This window comes from Hemicordylus capensis, chromosome 2 (assembly GCF_027244095.1).
Source record: "Hemicordylus capensis ecotype Gifberg chromosome 2, rHemCap1.1.pri, whole genome shotgun sequence".
Classification (NCBI taxonomy): domain Eukaryota; kingdom Metazoa; phylum Chordata; class Lepidosauria; order Squamata; family Cordylidae; genus Hemicordylus; species Hemicordylus capensis.
In genome coordinates, this window is record NC_069658.1 from 5,765,187 (window position 1) to 5,784,113 (window position 18,927).

Sequence of the window (18,927 nt, forward strand, 5' to 3'; positions counted from 1 at the left end):
TTAAATAAAACATGCCTTTGACCATGAAGCACACACAAGGGAGTGCAGGGATATTGCTACATGACATTGACAGCAACCAGCAGGGGCGAACATAAGACTTTGATGTGGTAGAAAATGCCCAGTGGTATTCACTGTCTCCAGTGGTGGCAAACAAAACATACTTGTTGGCAGAGACTTCCAGGTTGCCAGAAACAAGGTTAATCTGGAGAACCAAACACAAAATCAAGTTCTCTGAAGTATGCAAGAAAACGTAAAAGAAAGCAACATTTGAGAAGACTCAGGTTTTAGCCCAGTGTCTGGTAATTTGGTAATGAAGTTAATTTGGGGGACCATTCACAAACAGCAATTCTTGCCTCTCCAATTACACATTTGAATTCTAAGTATTTCTTTTATAAACATTCCCCCATTTATGATATTCTCACACGGATCTCCCAGTTTGCTTAGCTTCAGCACTGCTGCAGCACTATTGCGGAATGTTCACTGAGACCCAAATCTATATTTCTGAGTTGGGGGAAAATTCCAGTGTACATGAGATTCCTTTTCAGCGCTGTATCTTGCAAGTGTGGATAAGCAAAACTTGGAGATGGACCCGGAATTACTCACTGACACAATGAATGTAAGTTTGAAGTTATTCTTCTTTTGGCATTTCATATGCAGATACAGCCACAGAGGTCAAGCACGGCTCCTCTAGAGATGGGCTGTAACTGTTTCCCCTCAAACATTGCCTCCCTGTACTTCACTGATCCCATGGAATCAGATGCCCCTCTAGAAGAACTGTGCCATTCTAAGGTTCTATTTGCATTACTCAAATCTAAGTTTCTTACTTATGCAAGAAGAAAGGACCCTCTCATATTCTTCATCCCCAACTTCTAACTGTTTCTCCTTACTGCCGTTCCACCGCTCAGAACCATTCAAAACACTACAGTGCCAAATTCCATTTTTCGCCAGGCACGTCTTTGCTTGCTCGTTTTTCTGAACACGAAATTCATGGCACCACCCAGAGACTTGCAGGTTCTGAAAGTTTTATAACAATGGCAGCCAGCAAGATCCGGCCTCACACCGTGCTATTCAATGTCCCACTGTATGGTTTCCCCATGCTATATGAAACAAGGAAAGGGGCAGGTCTTCAAAAGCTAAATAAAACAGTGTGGATTTCCATTGATCCAGTGAAAACTGATTTGTCCCAGCAACCGGTCATCTCTCATGTCACTTTTCAGAGAGAACCATCAAATTGTGATTGTGAAAGCGCACCAATTGGAAGAGCAACTGGACTCACCCCTGGCAGTGTCTTCTGTTCATGCAGTGCACTCTGGGCTTTTAGAGCAGACTCCCTTTCACAGTATGTTAGAAAGGCACAGCCTATAAGAGAAAAGCATAAGGACATTAGAACCATTCTGTTAAATCACCCACCAAAGTCCAATCTCATCCAGCATCATAAGAACATAAGAACAGCCCTGCTGGATCAGGCCCAAGGCCCATCTAGTCCAGCATCCTGCTTTACACAGAGGCCCACCAGATGTCACTGGAAGCCTATAGGCAGAAGTTGAGGGCATGCCCTTTCTCCTACTGTTTTTCCCCTGCAACTGGTAGCAATAGCAATAGCACTTACATTTATATACCGCTCTATAGCCGGAGCTCTCTAAGCGGTTTACAATGATTTAGTATATTGCCCCCAACATTCTGGGTACTCATTTTACCGACCTCGGAAGGATGGAAGGCTGAGTCAACCTTGAGCCCCTGGTCAGGATTGAACTTGTAACCTTCTGGTTACAGGGCGGCAGTTTTACCACTGCACCACCAGGGGCTCCTGGTGGTACTCAAAGGCATCCTGCCTCTCAGGCTGGAGGTGGCCTATAGCCCACAGACTACCACCCACATTCCAACTGTGGTCAACCAGATGTTTAGAGCATCTATAAGCACAGTATTTTATTTATTTTATTGTATGGATGTACATATCACCTCAACTCTCCTCTCTAGGCAATAGTCTTCCCCTGTGCTGTTGCCCCCCCCCCGCAAAACAGCACCCCACTGCTCTTGTACACAGAGGCTCCATACAGCTATCATGGTTAACCACACTCAGTAGGCCTATCCTTGAAAGGAACAGCCTTCTTGAGGCAGAGCAATAGTCCATCAAGTTCAGCAGCCTGTTTCTAATAGTGGCCAACCAAATTCCTTTGGGAAGCCCATGAGCAAGATATCCAGTCCTCATCCTCCAGTACCTTCCCAGCAACTGATATTCAAAAGCATATACTAGCTGTAAATACATAGGTTCCATTTAGCTCTCATCGCTGTTGATAGACCTATTGTAATGTCCATGCCTTTGTTTCATTTCCTCTTAAAATCACCTACAAGGCAATGCCGAAAACCATGGTGGATGAAGGAATGAGATCTTTCCTTCCTCACTCAGCAAAACCACCAATGGGCACTGCATTTTGGTGACTAAATGGCTTATCAATGCACAAAATTATCTGAGAAGGTAGATAGGCAAGGCCAGGCATGCACACCAGTGATTCCCAAATGTTGGACAAGGCCATCTTAGAATGCCATAGCAGCCACTGACATGGGCCTTGAACAATTAAGCCCCCACGTTAGATACCTTCAGCACTAAGAATATTCACTTCCCCTTTGGAATAAAGGGGGAGACACAACAGGATTTCCTGAAGCAATTCACACTGTTGCTGGCAGATTGGGGGGAAAGAAGCATCACACTTCACTGATAGAGCACCTGCGTTCCCTGAAAAATGGCTTAGGATCAGCTCCTAGGCTAGAATCAGGGGGAACCCAAGGAGTCGTGGTGCCCGAGGCAAGGCACAACGTGCTCCCTTGTCCGATGCCCCTGGTGGTTTCAAAACTCCCCATGCACATTTGTAAGTAACATGGAGGGAAGGTTACCAGCTGCCTCCTCTTCCCTTCTCATGCTTCTTGCCCCTGTTGCAAGGAGCGTGAGGAGAAGCTCTCCTTGCCAAGGCAAAAGCTGCTTCAATGGCGACAGTGGGGGCATCTTGTGCATGGGCGGCAATTTCCATTAAAGGGTTTCAAGAAGCATTGCTGGGGGAAACACCTCTGCCCAAGACCTTGGAAAGCTGCTGCCAGACAGAGTGAAGAACAGTGGGCTAGACAGACCAAGGCCCCCATTATAACTTGCTAACTGAGCAAAGAGTCACCTTTTAAAAGCAGTGATTCTCTTTACTGAGCAAGGGGAGAGCAACTGGCCCCATCCAGCCCCTGCACAGCATCCCTCCAGTGGCTGTTGCCAGTGGCTGTCTTCTCTTTCATTCCTAGACTGTGAGCCCTTTGGGGACAGGGAGCCATCTTATTTATTCATTTTGCCTTAGGGACAACTGGCAGTGAACCCGCCCCAGTCAACAACTCTTGGGACGCACAAGGACTAACCCTTGTTCATAAGCATTTATATGGCACTTTAGAAGAGGGTCAGGCAAACGACAGATTGGGGTCCGTCTCTCTGGGCAATCTGCAGCAGATTAGAAGAAAGGGTTTCTGACTCCCAACGACAGCAAGGACGATTACAAGTTTAAAAAAGTTATCCAATTGCTTCATTCTCGGACTCAGCGTTCCTCTCCTGTAAAATAGGAGTATTAATTGGCAGGAGTCAACACCAACTTGACAGCACTTAATCAATCAATCAGTCAATCAATTAATTGGCTGCCTTTAGCAGGTCTTTGTGCAGCTCCCTGGCCAGTTTCAGGTCAGAAACCCTGATTTGTAGGAATACCGTTGTTTTATACAGGCCATCCCAGTATCTGGCTTCCAGCCTGAGGCAAGATTTTACATCTGGCTCCCTCAACACTATTGAACCTATGAGGCTGCCTTGTACTGCTCAGTCTTGTCTAAGGATTCCCAACCGTGGATCCCCAGATGTTGCTGGACTACAATTCCCATCATCCTCAGCCACCATGGCCTGGCAGCTGATCTCCGAGGTCTCAGACAGGGGAATTTCCTAGTCCTACCTCTCAGAATCAGGCACCAGGATACTGGGTTAGAGAGAGAAGGAGAAGGAGAAGGAGAAGGAGAAGGAGACGGAGAAGGAGACGGAGACGGAGACGGAGAAGGAGAAGGAGAAGGAGAAGGAGAAGGAGAAGGAGAAGGAGATCCTGCAAGCCCATGCAGGAGTGGGGGCAGTGAAGCTGAGAGAAGGAGACTTGCCAAAGGCCTCCTAGTAGGTTTGTGGCAGAAGGGATATTTCAACCATCAGCTTCCTTCTGATCTCTCAGCTCAGGCTTCCATCTACTAGAAGCCTATTCAGACAGCTGTCTCTATGCATGCACATGTATGTCTGAATGTGTTTATTTCAAACGTGGAGCTGGATACAGGCCCCTTCAAAGGCAAGATTGGGCTCGGAAGTGTACTGCTGTACAGGCACCAAACAGGTGTGCGTAACTGTATGTGCATACACTGCAGAGAGAGTTCATGTATTCTGAACATGATGTGTAAATAAGGCTTATGGTACTCATCACGGCACACCAAATAAGTAGAAGTCCTGCTTGCTTGCTTGCTTGCTATACACCGTGTGCAGGGACCACTGCATAAGTAACCAGCTGGGCATGTCAGAAGTAGTGGTGTTCACGGAGAACCTGCCAGTTCGAAGGAAGGAGGGGGATCTCTTTAAGGATCTGTCTCCTGCTGCATTTCCCCCTCCGGTGCTGTCTTTTAAAACGGTCCAGCCGGGTGGCAGCATACCTGCTTGCCATCCCAGTGCCTCCTAGGACTGGAAGTGACTGGAAGTTGCCGTGCACACGTCACGTTCGCTCATGTGCACGTTGCAATGTGTGCACACCCAGCGGCAACTTCTGGTCCAAGGAGGCATTGGAGCAGCAAGGAGTTATGCTGCCACCCTACCGGACCAAGGCAGCCCCTGCAGGGAAAACGCGGCAGGAGGGGTGAGAGCCCCCTCGCCAGTCCTCAAAGAGATCCCGCCCCCACCTTCAAACTGGCCAAACTGCCAATCTTTCAAACCGGTTCGGAGGCCCATAGAGGGGCTTCCGAACCGGTTCCATGCACATCCCTAGTCAGAAGTGGCTGAATGTCACCAGGGAATGTTACTAACAGCAAATGGAAGAAGGGTCACCGAGAGTGGGGGTGCGGATGAGGAATGCTGGGACAGAAAAGGGAAGGGAAGTTAGGAGCCCGTCAGCACAGAAGCCAACAACAACAACAACAACACCTGGCATCTGAAGGGGAACAATACTAGTGAGGGGGACTCCGGGGTCTCATGGAGCGCTGAAGACAGGTCAAGATCCAGGGGAACAAGAGCAATAATTCCTTTGCAGTCAGCAAGACTCAAATTCTGACCCTTCACCCCAGCAGGTGGGAGGTGATGGGAGGCAGGAGAAGCCATGGCTACATCAGCTCCATGTTAAAGAGGAAACACAACACGCCTGGGATGCAACCTGAATTGGGACTTTCCCTCATCCTCTGATTCAGGGGTGTAGGAAAATCAACCTGTCACATGAAAGGGATATTCCATGTGCTCTCTTGCAAGTCCCGTTCACGCAAAGGGGCACAAAGCAGAAGACTCCTCGCACAAATGTTACATCTTCCAGTGTGTGCTGCTAACTGCTGGGTGAGGTAGGCAGGGGTGGAGTGAGGGCCAACCTGCTAACCGCCCGGCCCCACTGCCCCGGCACTCAGTCAGGAGTCACCCCCAAAGGCCTTCACACACCGCAGGAAAGCAGAAGGTGGTACATGTCCCAGAATCTGATACGCAGCACCTTGCACATCTTTAGCCTTTGCTTTTCTAAAAGGTGAGTTACTAGTCCTGATGGTTTTGAGATACGCTTGAAAGCATAATGTAAGCAGTACTGGACATCATCGCAGAAACCAGAGCATGGGAGAGTGGGAGTTTCAGACTTCTGGGGACAGAGCTTTGGTGTCCGGCATCACTTCTACCCATGACTAGTAAGACAGGAAGAAAAACTATCCATTGATAAGTGTACATGGATATTTGCCTGCTCTACGTGATGTCCCGAAGCTAGGTTTTCTTGGGGCAGAATTTGACTTACAAAATTTGGAAGGGTTTTGTTTTGGGGGGTGGTTTTTTCTGTTTTGTTTTGGTAAGGCAGAGAGTATAGCTTGCCCCCTTCTAAGGATGATGGGGTAAAGGTGGTTGCTGTTTCCTCCTCCTATGGATGTATATTTTACATGCAGAAGTGTAGGGACTGGGGAAAAGGAAGGGAAGCAGAGCTAATGATTTCAGAATGGTCCTTAAAAGATAGTCAAAGGGGAAGCTATGCTTAAAATTTAATTCCGGTGCTAAATCAAGCGCCAAGAGCTCTCCGCTGACCAAACAATGAGAGGAGACTCTGCCACTAGTAGCAAACCTGGAGTAGTTGATACAGTCTAATTAGGCTGATCATAGCCGAGCGTTAGAGAGATAAACTACAGAGTGTAAAGCTCCTGTAATGGTAGCTATATATTTCCTCTTCTGGTGATGGCCCCGATGACAGCTGAGAGTAATGAAGTTCTGCAATGCTTCCCACACTGTGAACGTAATTCAGATGTTGCAGGTGGCAAAACTCCTCCTTTCCTTATAAAAACAGCATCCCCTTCCGAGATCCATTCAGAGCAGGATGAGTTATCGGGAGGGAGGAACCGGAATGAAATTCTTCCTCTGGCGTTTGGGCTCCAACGACATAGCGCTCCCAGTCCCAGGGTCCCTGGACACATAAACAGGAAGGCATCAAACAAGGAGGCCGTCAGCCGGGAGGCACTCCCTCTGGAGGAGACGCTGGGCTGGAGACTGTGCCAAGTGCTAGTCGATGGAAGCAGGAGGAAAAGGACTGGGGCCACGGGGGCATCAGGCAGGCAGGTGCTAGGTATAGCAGCTGAACAGGCAAAATTAGCTGCCTTGGGGTCCTTCTAGAGATGAAAGGTGGGGGTAGAAATGTTTCAATAGATAAAGGCAAGGCTGACTGTGCTGCCCTTCTCAAATGTGGGGCCCCAGGTGTTGTTGGATTACAACCCCCATAATCGGCATCAGTCAATAGCTGCCTTTGGGTATTGTGGAGTAGATGGTGGGAGGTGTCCAACAACACCTGGACTATGCTAACCCAAGCCCGGCCCAAATGGATTTACAGCCATAGCTGGTCAGTGGTAATGAACGGGCTTCTCAGGCAGCTCTTGAGAGGTGTAAAACTGTGTGTGTGTGTGTGTGTGTGTGTGTGTGTGTGTGTGTGTATGTGTGTGCGCATGCGCATTTGTGCACTATGTCTTAAATACAAAACAGGGCTCCCAGCAGTCAGCCTTCCAGTACCTTACCATCTGTAACACCAGTATTAGAACGGCACACAGGAAACGGCCAAGTCAGAGCACACTGGGCCATCTAGCTCCGTATTGTCTACACCAGGGCTGCTCAACCTCGGCCCCCTTGCAGATGTTGGCCTGCAGCACCCATGAGCCCTGGCTATTGGGCACCGTGGCTGGGGATTATGGGAGCTGTAGTCCCAAAACAAGAGGGGGGAGGCTAAGTTGAGTAGGCCTGGTCTACCCAGATTGGCAGCGGCTTCTCCAAGGTTGCAGGCAGGAGTCTCTCCCAGCACTATCTTGGAGATGCTGCCAGGGAGGGAACTTGGAACCTTCTGCATTCAAGCATACAGGCACTCTCTCCAGAGCGGCCCCACCCACTAGGGGTTCTTCTCATATCTTACAGTACTCCTATGTAGTCTCCTATTCAAATGCAAACCAGGGTGGACCCTGCTTAGCCAAGAGGAAAATTCATGCTTGCTACCACATGACCAGCTTTCTTCTTCTTCTTCTTCTTCTTCTTCTTCTTCTTCTTCTTCTTCTTCTTCTTCTTCTTCTTCTTCTTCTTCTTCTTCTCCTTCTCCTTCTCCTTCTCCTTCTCCTTCTCCTTCTCCTTCTTCGTACTGTAGGCCTGATAGACTGTGCTCCAGGCTTCAAGGACACTCTCTAGGAAGTAGTTCCTGCCTGCCTGTTAACCCAGTCAGCAGACCCCACCCTGACCAATCTCTATAAAGCCTCAAAGCTGGTCATCCAGTCTGAGCAACTCTTATCTAGTGGGAGGACTCTGTGCCTTTCCTCCTCCCTGACGGCTGCCTTGATCTCACTTTCTGCTAGACTTTGGCCACATGCCTGCCTCTTTCCCTCTCTGATCCTCTTGTGCTGCCCTGGAACTTGACCTCTACCCAACTATGCACCTAGGGGGATGGCTGTTCCCTGAAACCCAGAACCTGACTCTCTGGGTCCTGATCCCACTTAGCCTTGTCAGAAGGACATCATAGTCCTGGAAACATGTTGTCCTGCAGTCCTCATTGACGTTAGACAAGGAGGCTGTTCACACAACCAGAAACTGGATAGGACAGTCTCCCTCCCCCTCCCCTCCTTCTGGGTAGGGGGAGAGAAGAGCTGGAGAGGGCAGCTTTTCCTCCTACCTTGGTCAAATGCTGGGTATGCAAGCTGGGCAAGACAGTGCTCCTCTCTCCCACACAATACTTCCTTCTCCTCCTACCTAGTGGTTTGCGGCCACACAACTGGAAATTGGGAGCATGCAGAGCTCCCAAACCTGGGAAGGACACTGGTCTTACCCAGTTTTCAGTTATGTGAAGAGCCTCCAGGGGCAGCAGAGCTTTTATACAGATTTTCCGCAGGCTTAGCCCACTCTCACACTCCAAGACACGAGGGCCATGAAGCAGAGGGGGCAGCAGTGGCAGACGAGGAGCCCGGAATTTGCAGCATTGGCCATTCTCAAGGGCTGCAACGGAAGGAAGGCATGTGCAGGCTGAGGCTCTTTCAGTAGGGGCCGGCTGTCCACGTCCCCCAGTCCCCTTCCACTCACAAATGCCCCAGGAAGGGGAGGGAGTTCACAGTCACTCCAGGTCTCCTCCTCCTCCTCCTCTCCCAGATCAGAGGTGGTCACATTGGCCGCCTCTCTTCCTCCCTTGGCACCACCCTCTTCTGTCCTAAGCAAAACCAAACCTAGGCTGCACGCTGGAAGGGGCAGGAGAGGGAGGATCCACAATCAACTCTATAGAGCCAAAGCTTTCCAAAGTGAAACCAAGAGGTTAGGAACAAAGGAAGCTGCCTTATACCCTCGGTTCCCAAACTACGGTCCTCCAGATGTTGCTGAATTCCAACTCCCATCATCCGCACCCACAATACACTGTAGCTGGGAGTGATCGGAGTTGGAGTTCGGCAACAGCTGGAGCATCACAGGTTGGGAACCCTCTGCCTTATACCAGGTCAGGCCCAGAGTCCATCTAGCTCACTATAGTCTACACTGACTGGTAGCAGCTGCCTGTAAAAATAAAATAATTCCCAGCTCTACCTGGAGATGCTTCCAGGGCTTGAAGCTGGGACCTTCTGCATGCAAAGCAGGCGCTCTACACTGAGACATGACCCTATCACCAAAGTTAAGAACATAAGAACAGCCCTGCTGGATCAGGCCCAAGGCCCATCTAGTCCAACATCCTGTTTCACACAGTGGCCCACCAGGTGCCTCTGGGAAGCCCACAGGCAGGGCTCAAAACGCCAAACAAATCTAAGACTTGCTACTTGATGTACAACCCACAGAGCAAAAGGATCCTAGTTTCTTTCAAGGAAGTTGCAACTAACATAACATAAGAACAGCCCTGCTGGATCAGGACCAAGGAAGCCCATCTAGTCCAGCATCTTGTTTCACACAATGGCCCACCAGATGCTGCTGGAAGCCCACAGGCAGGAGTTTAGGGCATGCCATCTCTCCTGCTATTACTGCCCTGCAACTGGTACTCAGAGGCATCCTGCCTTGGAGGCTGGAGGTGGCCCACAGCCCTCCGACTAGTAGCTGATGAAGACCTCTCCTCCCTAAAGTTATCCAAACCCCATAAAGTTATCCAGGGTGATCTGAAGATACCTAATGAACCTCCACCACTAAAGCTAAACAGAGCTTGCTCATGCCAGGATTTGAAGAGGAGACCACCATGGGGATCTGCTGTGAGTTGCTCTGGCCTTACTAAGGTTGTCTTGTCTTGGTCTAGGTGGCACGGCATGTTCATCTCGCAACATCCTAGGGAGTGAACTTGGCAAGAAGGGGCCTCTCCCAACCTCACACTTCCTACCACCGGACAGCTCTCTCAGCTTCAACATACACATCTGGAAACTCCAGCCAGTAATTAACTGACAGCCTATTGAACCACAGTCTCTAGGAAACACGAGGATGTCTCGAGTGCTCTCCTTGGAGGGCGAGGTTGTTAAAGAGAAGAAGAAGAAAATAACCAGGAGTTGGAGAAGGAAGGAGCCGTGTGTGGGGGGGGGTGGGGGGGAGCCATCTATCTCTGCTCTATTTTAATTTCACCACCAGGGGATTCAGCAACATAAATAATAATTGCACGGAACACAGATGGATAATAATTGCAGCAAAGGTCACACCAACCCCTATAATCAATCCCTAAAGAGTTCTGAGGGCTGGAACACAATGGAAGTGGCATAATGTGGTTGTATAAGGATAGAGGAAGCTACCTTGTATGGAGTCGGCCTATTGAGCGCTAACTACTTTGCCAAGGAACAGCCTTCCAACATCTCAGACAGGGCTTTCCCAGCCTGATACTTGAGCTCTCGAGATCCTGACACCTGAACCAGTCAGGAACAATGCATGCTGGGTCACAGGGCATGGCCATAGAGAACTGGCAACCACACTGCTTAGATGATGCAGGGACTGGAGCTCAGATAAATTGCCTAAGCTGTCATGGGAAGCTGCCTTATACTGAGTCAGACCCTCAGTCCATCTAGCAGGATTGTTTACACTGACTGGCAGCAGCGTCTCCAAGGTTCCAGGCAGGAGTCTTTCCCAGCCCCACCTGGAGATGCTGCCAGGGAGTGAACCTGGGACCTTCTGCATGCAAAGCAGACTTGCTACCACTGAGCTCTGGCCCCATCCTAAAACGAATGACAGAAAATTGGCCGTTTGAGAATTCCATGCATCCCATGGCCATCTGATCCATCTAGCTCAGTATTGTCGACACTGACTGGCAGTGGCTTCTCCAAGCTTTCCCAGCCCTACCGGGGAGATCAGGGATTGAACCTAGAACCTTCTTATCTATTTTCGATTGGCATCTCGAGGATTAGGGCAGCTAGGAAAGACAGCTTAAAAAACATGCCTAAAACAATGTCTGTAGTGCAATATTGAACATTCTCTCAAAAAAACTTCTGTTTCTTCAACCGACCATTAGCACCCTGGATCAGTTTGCCCCAGCAGCACTGAAACACATCCGGGACGTGCCCCCCACTGCACTGAAACCTTTTCTTCATCCCCAGATGTATTGTCCAGACCTCTGGTAACATTGCAGTGATACATCCCAGGGGGAAAAGATGACGCATATTGGCCAACTATTAATAGTTGTAATTAAGGGCTTCCCCCCTCCCTTTCTTCGTTTTACTTTGGCAGTCGGCCACAGCTCTCTTGGCAGAAAAAGGCACCCCATTTAGACGAAAGGACAAGCACTTAACATCCACCTTAAGACCTCTACTTGTCTGGGATTTGTTTAGGTGATTTTTCCCACCACCCCGCTCTCCTACAGGTAGCAAAAACTTTAACCCACCAAGTGGGCCTCAAATATTCAGAACATGATCTCACTGTGTCAGGAGTCCAGGGCTGTAGTCTCAGCAAAAATGGACTGTGTTGCGCAGAGTGGGCGTGTGGGTCTAACCCAGGCCTAGCATTCTGTCTCCAACAGGGGCCAGCATTGGGAAGCTCATCACGGCTTGAGTATGATGTGATCACTATTAAGTGCCACTAGGAGAAGAAGGCCACACAGAGGATGCAACACCAACCGGAAACTCTATTTAATTCAAGAGGCTGCAGAGAAATCCCTGCAATGAGCTATCTGCAGGCAGCATGGCGCTAAACTGGAAACGGAAATTGCACAGCTGAATTCAGGTCCTTTCTGGTATGGCAAGTCAAGAGGGCCACTACACTCCAAGAGCGATGCTGCATCATCCAGCACTCAGAGGCACACTGCCCTTAATCAGGGATGCTCCATTTGACCTGTCCTGCCTGATCGGCTTGAGTTCCACAAACATGCCAATTTTGTTTTAGCCTTCTAAGTTAGTGGCCATTACTACCCTTTGTTCGAAGACATTTCCTAAGTCAAGTATACTTTTGGTGAAAAAGAACTAGCTTTTGGCTGTCCCGAATTTATCCAAGGAAGAGAGGAGCTCTTAGAGGAGAGCTGGTCTGGTGGTAGCAAGCATGACTTGTCCCCTTAGCTAAGCAGGGTCTGCCCTGGTTGCATATGAAGGGGAGACTTGATGTGTGAGCACTGCAAGAGATTCCCCTCAGAGGATGGAGCCGCTCTGGGGAGAGCAGAAGTTTCCAAGTCCTTTCCTTGGCAGCATCTCCAAGATAGGGCTGAGAGAGATTCCTGCCTGCAGCCTTGGAGAAGCTGCTGCCAGTCTGTGAAGACAATCCTGAGTTAGATAGACCAAGGGTCTGACTCAGTATATGGCAGCTTCCTGTGTTCCTATGTAACCTAATGAGTAGCAGATTCAGGGCAGAAGAAAGAGAGCCCTGAATTACTTGATGGAATTTTCTGCGACTAGATGTGACGATCACCACTAGCTTAGATGGATCAGACAAATTGAAGGGGCGCCGGGGGGGGGGGGGAGATTGCTATCAATAAACATCAACCATGATGGGTCTGTGTAATGTCTATGTTCAGAAGCAGTCTACCTCTGAATTCCTGCCATTGGGAGGGGCAACAGCAGGCGAGAGCAACTGCTTCCATTCTTTCACTGCTTGTGGGCTTCCAGGAAAGATCTGGCTGGCCACTGCAGGAAGCTGGATGTTGGACGACATAGACCGTGGGTCTGATCCAGCAGGGCTCTTCTTATGTTCGGATCCCTAATCAACTTCCCGGGGTGACCTAGTTCTGTGTATGGCTGGAAAATATCTCCCACCCTCCACAACAAGCGAAATCTCACATGGACAGCAGCTACGAAGACTTCTGACAAGCACTGAAGCACTGCAAAGGAGCTACTCTGCACCATCGTTTCTCAACATGCGCTCTATATTAGGGCTGTACGTCGCATTGGACTGATAGGGCGCAACCACGCCCTTCTCCCCATTCCCCCAGCCCCGTAATGCACCAGGAAAAGGATCCAGCATTGTGAATTTGCTTCCTTTCTTGGTGTATTCCAGGATGAGACCCAGGAAAGGAAAGAGGCAGCGAATAGGCCTGTTCACACAACCATTTGGGGGGTGGGTTGGTGGCTTATGGAACAGCTACCGCAGTAGCAGCAACCAGGACCTCTGTTTGGGTCGGCAAACCCAGGGAAAACACGAGTAAGCCTGCCCTAACAGGAAAGGAGAGCTGGTCTTGTGGTAGCAAGCATGACTTGTCCCCTTAGCTAAGCAGGGTCTGCCCTGGTTGCATATGAATGGGAGACTTGATGTGTGAGCACTGGGAGATATTCCCCTCAGGGGATGGAGCCACTCTGGGAAGAGCATCTAGGTTCCACGTTCTCTCCCTGGCAGCATCTCCAAGATAGGGCTGAGAGAGACTCCTGCCTGCAACCTTGGAGAAGCTGCTGCCAGTCTGTGCAGACAATACTGAGCTAGGTAGACCAATGGTCTGCCTCAGTATATGGCAGCTTCCTATGTTCCTAAGAGTTCCTATGTAGCAACAGCTCTCTATTGTTTCCAGGTCTGCTGGGACCTGGTGGTTGGGCACAAGAGGTAAGTGGATCCACATGGCCAGGAAAACAAGGTCAGAGAGCTCTCCCCTCCCACTGCCTTGGTTAAGAGCAAGCAGCAAAAGCTGGCCTACCCTGCTTGGAGCAACCTGGGCTGGAGGGGTTTTCGTGAGTTCACACGATCGTACAAACCAGGGTAGAATGCCTCCTCCCCTGATTCTGATGATGGTGTGCAGGCTTAATTTCTTTGGAGAAGCCAGATCTAAGTAAGCCCCCACAGGCATCCTGATGAATCTGGCTGATACTGAGTATTGGCTCAATGTGACCCAGACCCAGACCACCCCTTGCATTGTGTGCACAAGGCAAAAATGGTCCAGAAAGGAGAGCTGGTCTGGTGGTAGCAAGCATGACTGGTCCCCTTAGCTAAGCAGGGTCTGCCTTGGTGGCATATGAATGGGAGACTAGAAGCGTGAACACTGTAAGAGATTCCCCTCAGGGGATAATGGAGCCGCTCTGGGAAGAGCAGAAGGTTTCAAGTTCCCTCCCTGGCAGCATCTCCAAGGTAAGGCCGAGACAGATTCTTGCCTGCAGCCTTGGAGAAGTAGCCACTGCCAGTCCGTGAAGACAATACTGAGCTAGATAGACCAATGGTCTGACCCAGTATATGGCAGCTTCCTATGTTCCTATGCAGATTGTTATTAGGATCAGGCCAGTAATTCAGCCTGTGCACAGCTCTGTCATAGAGGAGACACAGGAGGGGAAAGAAGCCCAGCAAGGAGGAGGAAATGAAGAGTGCCTGCTTGCCTTTGCTGCCTGGAATTCTCTCTCTCTCTCTCTCTCTCTCTCTCTCTCTCTCTCTCTCTCTCTCTCACACACACACACACACACACACACACACACCTCTATCTTGTCCCTTCCTCTGCTCAAAATAATGCCAATACACATGGCATAGTATATTTCCCGGCAGTTATCTGGCATGCCACACTTTGCCCAGCACTGGGTTCAGCCCTCTAACTTTGGCTGACATCACCTCTAGCCCAGGCATATACTCAAGCTGTGTGCCCCTGTTATGTAGGTGGCCGTCCCACCTGCAATGGTAGGACATCTGACATATCGTGGCTCTATATACACAGCCTTTCTTCCAATCTTCCAACATATGGCACACAGGACTGTAAATATAAGCTCTACTGGAAGTGTGAGATGTCCAGAAGTTGGGACGGGCGACACCCTACATGAGTAGACCATGCTCCACCCCATGACCTGGGGGTGGGGGACAGAACAAGTAGTACAAAATAGTTCAAGCCTCCTTGGCAATTGTGCTCAGTATCTGAGGCCCTTTGCATTGTTTCCAAACCAACCAAGCTGAGACTTGTGGCGATGAGATAAAGCTCTTTTGCTCACCCAACTTATGGAAGAGCCTCCCAACCCAGGTGCATTGGGCCCCTTCATTGCTTGCCTTTTATTGTGCATTCAACACTGTTTTCTTTAGTGAGCTTTAAAAAAAACAACAACTAGTAGATTTTCATTTCTGCATCTGTTTTCTGTTTCCAAACTCAGTTTTTAATTGCCTTTTAATGAATCTATTACTGTTTGCTTTCAATCTTGTGAGCCGCCTTATATTTACATATGTTCATAGGGCAGGATGGGAAGTTTACACAGGCGCAGAGGGAGCTACCGTCTACTGAATAAGACCCTTGGCTCATTCAGCTCAGGACTGTTTGCACTGTCTGGCATTGGCTGTCCAAGAGTCTGGAGATGGTTGCTGGTTCGAATCTCCACTGGTATGTGGGGCAGCAGCGCTATAGAAAGATGCTGAAAGGCATCATCTCATACTGCACGGGAGATGGCCATGGTCAACCCCTCCTGTATTCTACCAAAGAAAAACCACAGGGCTCTGTGGGCGCCAGGAGTCGACACTGACTCGAGGAGAGCTGGTCTTGTGGTAGCAAGCATGAATTGTCCCCATAGCTAAGCAGGGTCCACCCTGGTTGCACATGAAAGGGAGACTAGAAGTGTGAGCACTGGAAGATATTCCCCTCAGGGGATGGAGATGCTCTGGGAAGAGCAGAAGGCTCCAAGTTCCCTCCCTGGCAGCATCTCCAAGATAGGGCTGAGAGAGATTCCTGCCTGCAACCTTGGAGAAGCTGCTGCCCATCTGTGAAGACAACACAGAGCTAGAAGGACCAATGGTCGGATTCAGTATATGGCGGCTTCCTGGGTTCCTATGACACAATTCTACAGTGGCAGAATGATGCCAAAGAAAGGCAGTTACATGAATGTTGCGACTGCACATCTTATACAGAGTGCAGAATGGCTACGTTTCGGTGGAGTGGACCCCCATACGATTTCCCACTGAGCATTGTAATGCTTGAGGCGGCTTCACAGCTCATGCAAGCACATGGTGTTCCACAGCTCCTGCAGGAGCTCGGCCTCAGAGGGAGGGTCAGTTCCAGGACTGGTTTGTCTCCTTCCTTCCTTTCACAACAGAGTCCTTGTAATTCGTTTTACATCCATAATTTAATGCTGTAATGTTTCCAGACCTCTTTTCTAAATGAAAAAAAAAAAAAGTCAACAGTATGAGAGTCATTGAGCATTTTTTAACTCTTCCATCTTCCTGAGCAATCTCCTTCAAAGCTCATTGCAGAATTTCAGGGCTGGGATTAGCTCTGGAACCTTGGAGAGTTGCTGCCAGTCAGTGTAGATAATCCTGAGCTAAATGGTCCACTCATCAGAGTCGATATATGGCAGTTTTATATGAAACTTTTTTTAAAAGAGTAACACTTTGAGCCCTTTATCACGATCAGTGAGAAGCGCTACCAGGTGGGCAGTGAGGAAAGGCTGAAGAAACTTCCCTTCCATTCAGACAATTGCCTAGTCCTTGCTGGGTACACAATTGTGCACCCAGACACTCACCAGCTGCCTCTGGCAACATGGAGCTTTGGGGGCCAGGACATATTGACATATTGACAGACGAGAAAAAAAAAAAAGTGCTAAGGAGCACTCACTCCCTTAACTCCATTTTAGAAGTGAGCGGGACACTTGCCATTGCTTCTCATGTGAAGACCTTAGCCTGGTCTTGGCTGCATGTGAGAACAGCCTCATAGGCCATTCAAAAGCATGGCACACATGCAACTGGCTGAATGCAAGATGCTCCCAGCAAGGAGCTTCTGAATGCCTCCAGGCTGCCAATTCATGGAGAGACAGAGAGGCCCATTTATTTTCCTCTCTGCTAACCAAAGCAGCTGTTTGTCTCTCTGTTTTAAAGCGACCCTAATTCCTTCTCCTAGAATGGACGGTCCAGTTGTAATCACATCAGGGTCCCTGGGATTGGTTGCTTTCTGTGGAGACACAAATCAATGCAAGATTTGTGGCGTTGGAAATGTTTTATCCGATATTTTCATAGTGATTAAGTGCCGTGAGGAAGGTAAGTACCTTCTCTTTGGAAGGAACTGGACTTTTTCCGTCTTCTCCTCCCTTCCATATCAGCTCAGGTTATTCAAGGGGCCTAATATTTTAAAAAGAAAAGGGGGGAAAGTTTCTATGTTTTTGTTAAAAGCAACCAAATGTGGCACCAGGGAACAGTGAATCCTCCCAGCTGCGTTATGCATATGGAAAAAGTGTGCATCTGTTGTATAACCCATTCTGCTGAGCATGTGGGACAAGGAATTACCCTTTCTCGACACTTTTGATAAAACGAGTAAATCAGAATAAAATACAGACTCTGTGCCATGTGTAGTTTCAACCTGAATTTCTTAGCCAAGTTGAAATATCTGTTTAGCGGTGAGGACCTAGCCATAGGAATTGAGGGAGGAGAGCTGGTCTTGTGGTAGCAATCATGAATTGTCCCCTTTGCTAAGCAGGATCTGCCCTGTTATGCATTTGAATGGGAGACTACATGTGAATGCTGTAAGATATTCCCCTTAGGGGACGGGCCTGCTCTGGGAAGACCACCTGCCTGCTTGCATGCAGAAGGTCCCAGGTTCCCTCCCTGGCAGCATCTCCAAGACAGGGCTGAGAGAGACTCCTGCCTACAACCCTGGAGAAGCCACTGTCCATCTGTGTAGACAATTCTGAGCTAGATGGACCAACGGTCTGACTCGGTATATGGCAGCTCCCTATGTTCCTGTGAATCAGTAAGTCAGCATCTGACACAGTTGAGACAACATCCCTTAAAACCTGTGTGTAAATATTGAACTTCTAGCACCCATTAAAATTCCATTCCCCGGAAACCCCATTCCTGTGCCTTGGGGGCCACAGGTTGATGCAATGTACACCACACCAGAGGTTCCTCTTACGTTAGATGCACACCAGCACAATGGTGTACCACACTGTAGTTCAGTGGTGGGAAGCTTTCGCTCTCCAGTTCTTGATGTCCAATAAATTGTGGATGGGGATGATGGGAGTTGTAGTTAGTTCAACAATGGGAGAGGCAAGGTTCCCTACTCCTGCTATAGTTGCTGCAGCTAGGAGCTGATGCCACCACTGTGTTGAAAACGGAAGTGTGCTGGCAATGGCACTGATGAGTTTGAACCAGAGCTCAGTCCCTAAACGTGCTTAGAATGTCCAGATGAGCCTGGAATCCATTGCATGCTACACAAGAGAGAGAACCTGGGTATATGAAGCATGAGGGGATTGTAGCTGAGCAGCCGAACAAATACTTTAAGGGCAGCAAGTCTTAGATTCAATTGGTGGCAGCAACTTCAGGCAGGGCTGAGAAAGACTGCTATGAAATCCTGGAGAGCTGCAGCCAAAGGTCTGAATAGGTGGCCCACATGATGGGCAGCCATCCACTGCCATAAAGGAGCTACGTTCTTCTTCCCCAAGGCTGCTCCAAGCTCAATTTGCACCTTGCTGAGCCACAGAGTGTGCAGGCGGTGAGGGCTGAGTGATCTTATCTGATCACCACCCCACCCCCATTTGTGCTCTTTGCCTTCCAGAGATATGTCCCTGAAGATCAGGCAGCCCTCAGGGACATAGTTCTGGATGGCCGAGAGCATGAACGGGGAAGGGGGAATCAGCAGAAACTCACCCCACCTTCGTCCTGTGCATGCTGTGCTGCTCAGAAAGGCATCGTCTGAGCTTAGAGCAACTGCCAGTATTATTTAAAAAAATACTTATATACCACTTTTCAACAAAAAGGTACTCAAAGTGGTTTGCACAGCAAAAGAAATGAGAAGTTCTTCTTTCCAAAACAGCCCACAATCTAAAAGAGAAGGAAATACAGTGAGAAGGAGAGGAGTATGCTGAGCAGAACAGGGATAGTTGTCTTCCCCTGCGAAATGG

General features: G+C 49.1%; 1 protein-coding gene across 15 annotated transcripts in view; it reads right to left on the reverse strand.

Annotated features, from left to right (window-relative positions):
- The window catches only part of CELF4 (CUGBP Elav-like family member 4), a 974,578-nt gene that overhangs the window by 822,965 nt on the left and 132,686 nt on the right, over positions 1–18,927 (reverse strand). For all 15 annotated transcript variants that reach the window (XR_008315888.1, XM_053294707.1, XM_053294709.1 and 12 more), the window contains exon 2: positions 1,277–1,359. Coding sequence is in view for 13 of the 15 variants with exons in the window: in XM_053294707.1 (XP_053150682.1) it covers positions 1,277–1,359 (83 nt within the window). In the remaining 2 variants the exon portion in view is untranslated. The remainder of the gene's footprint in view (positions 1–1,276; positions 1,360–18,927) is intronic.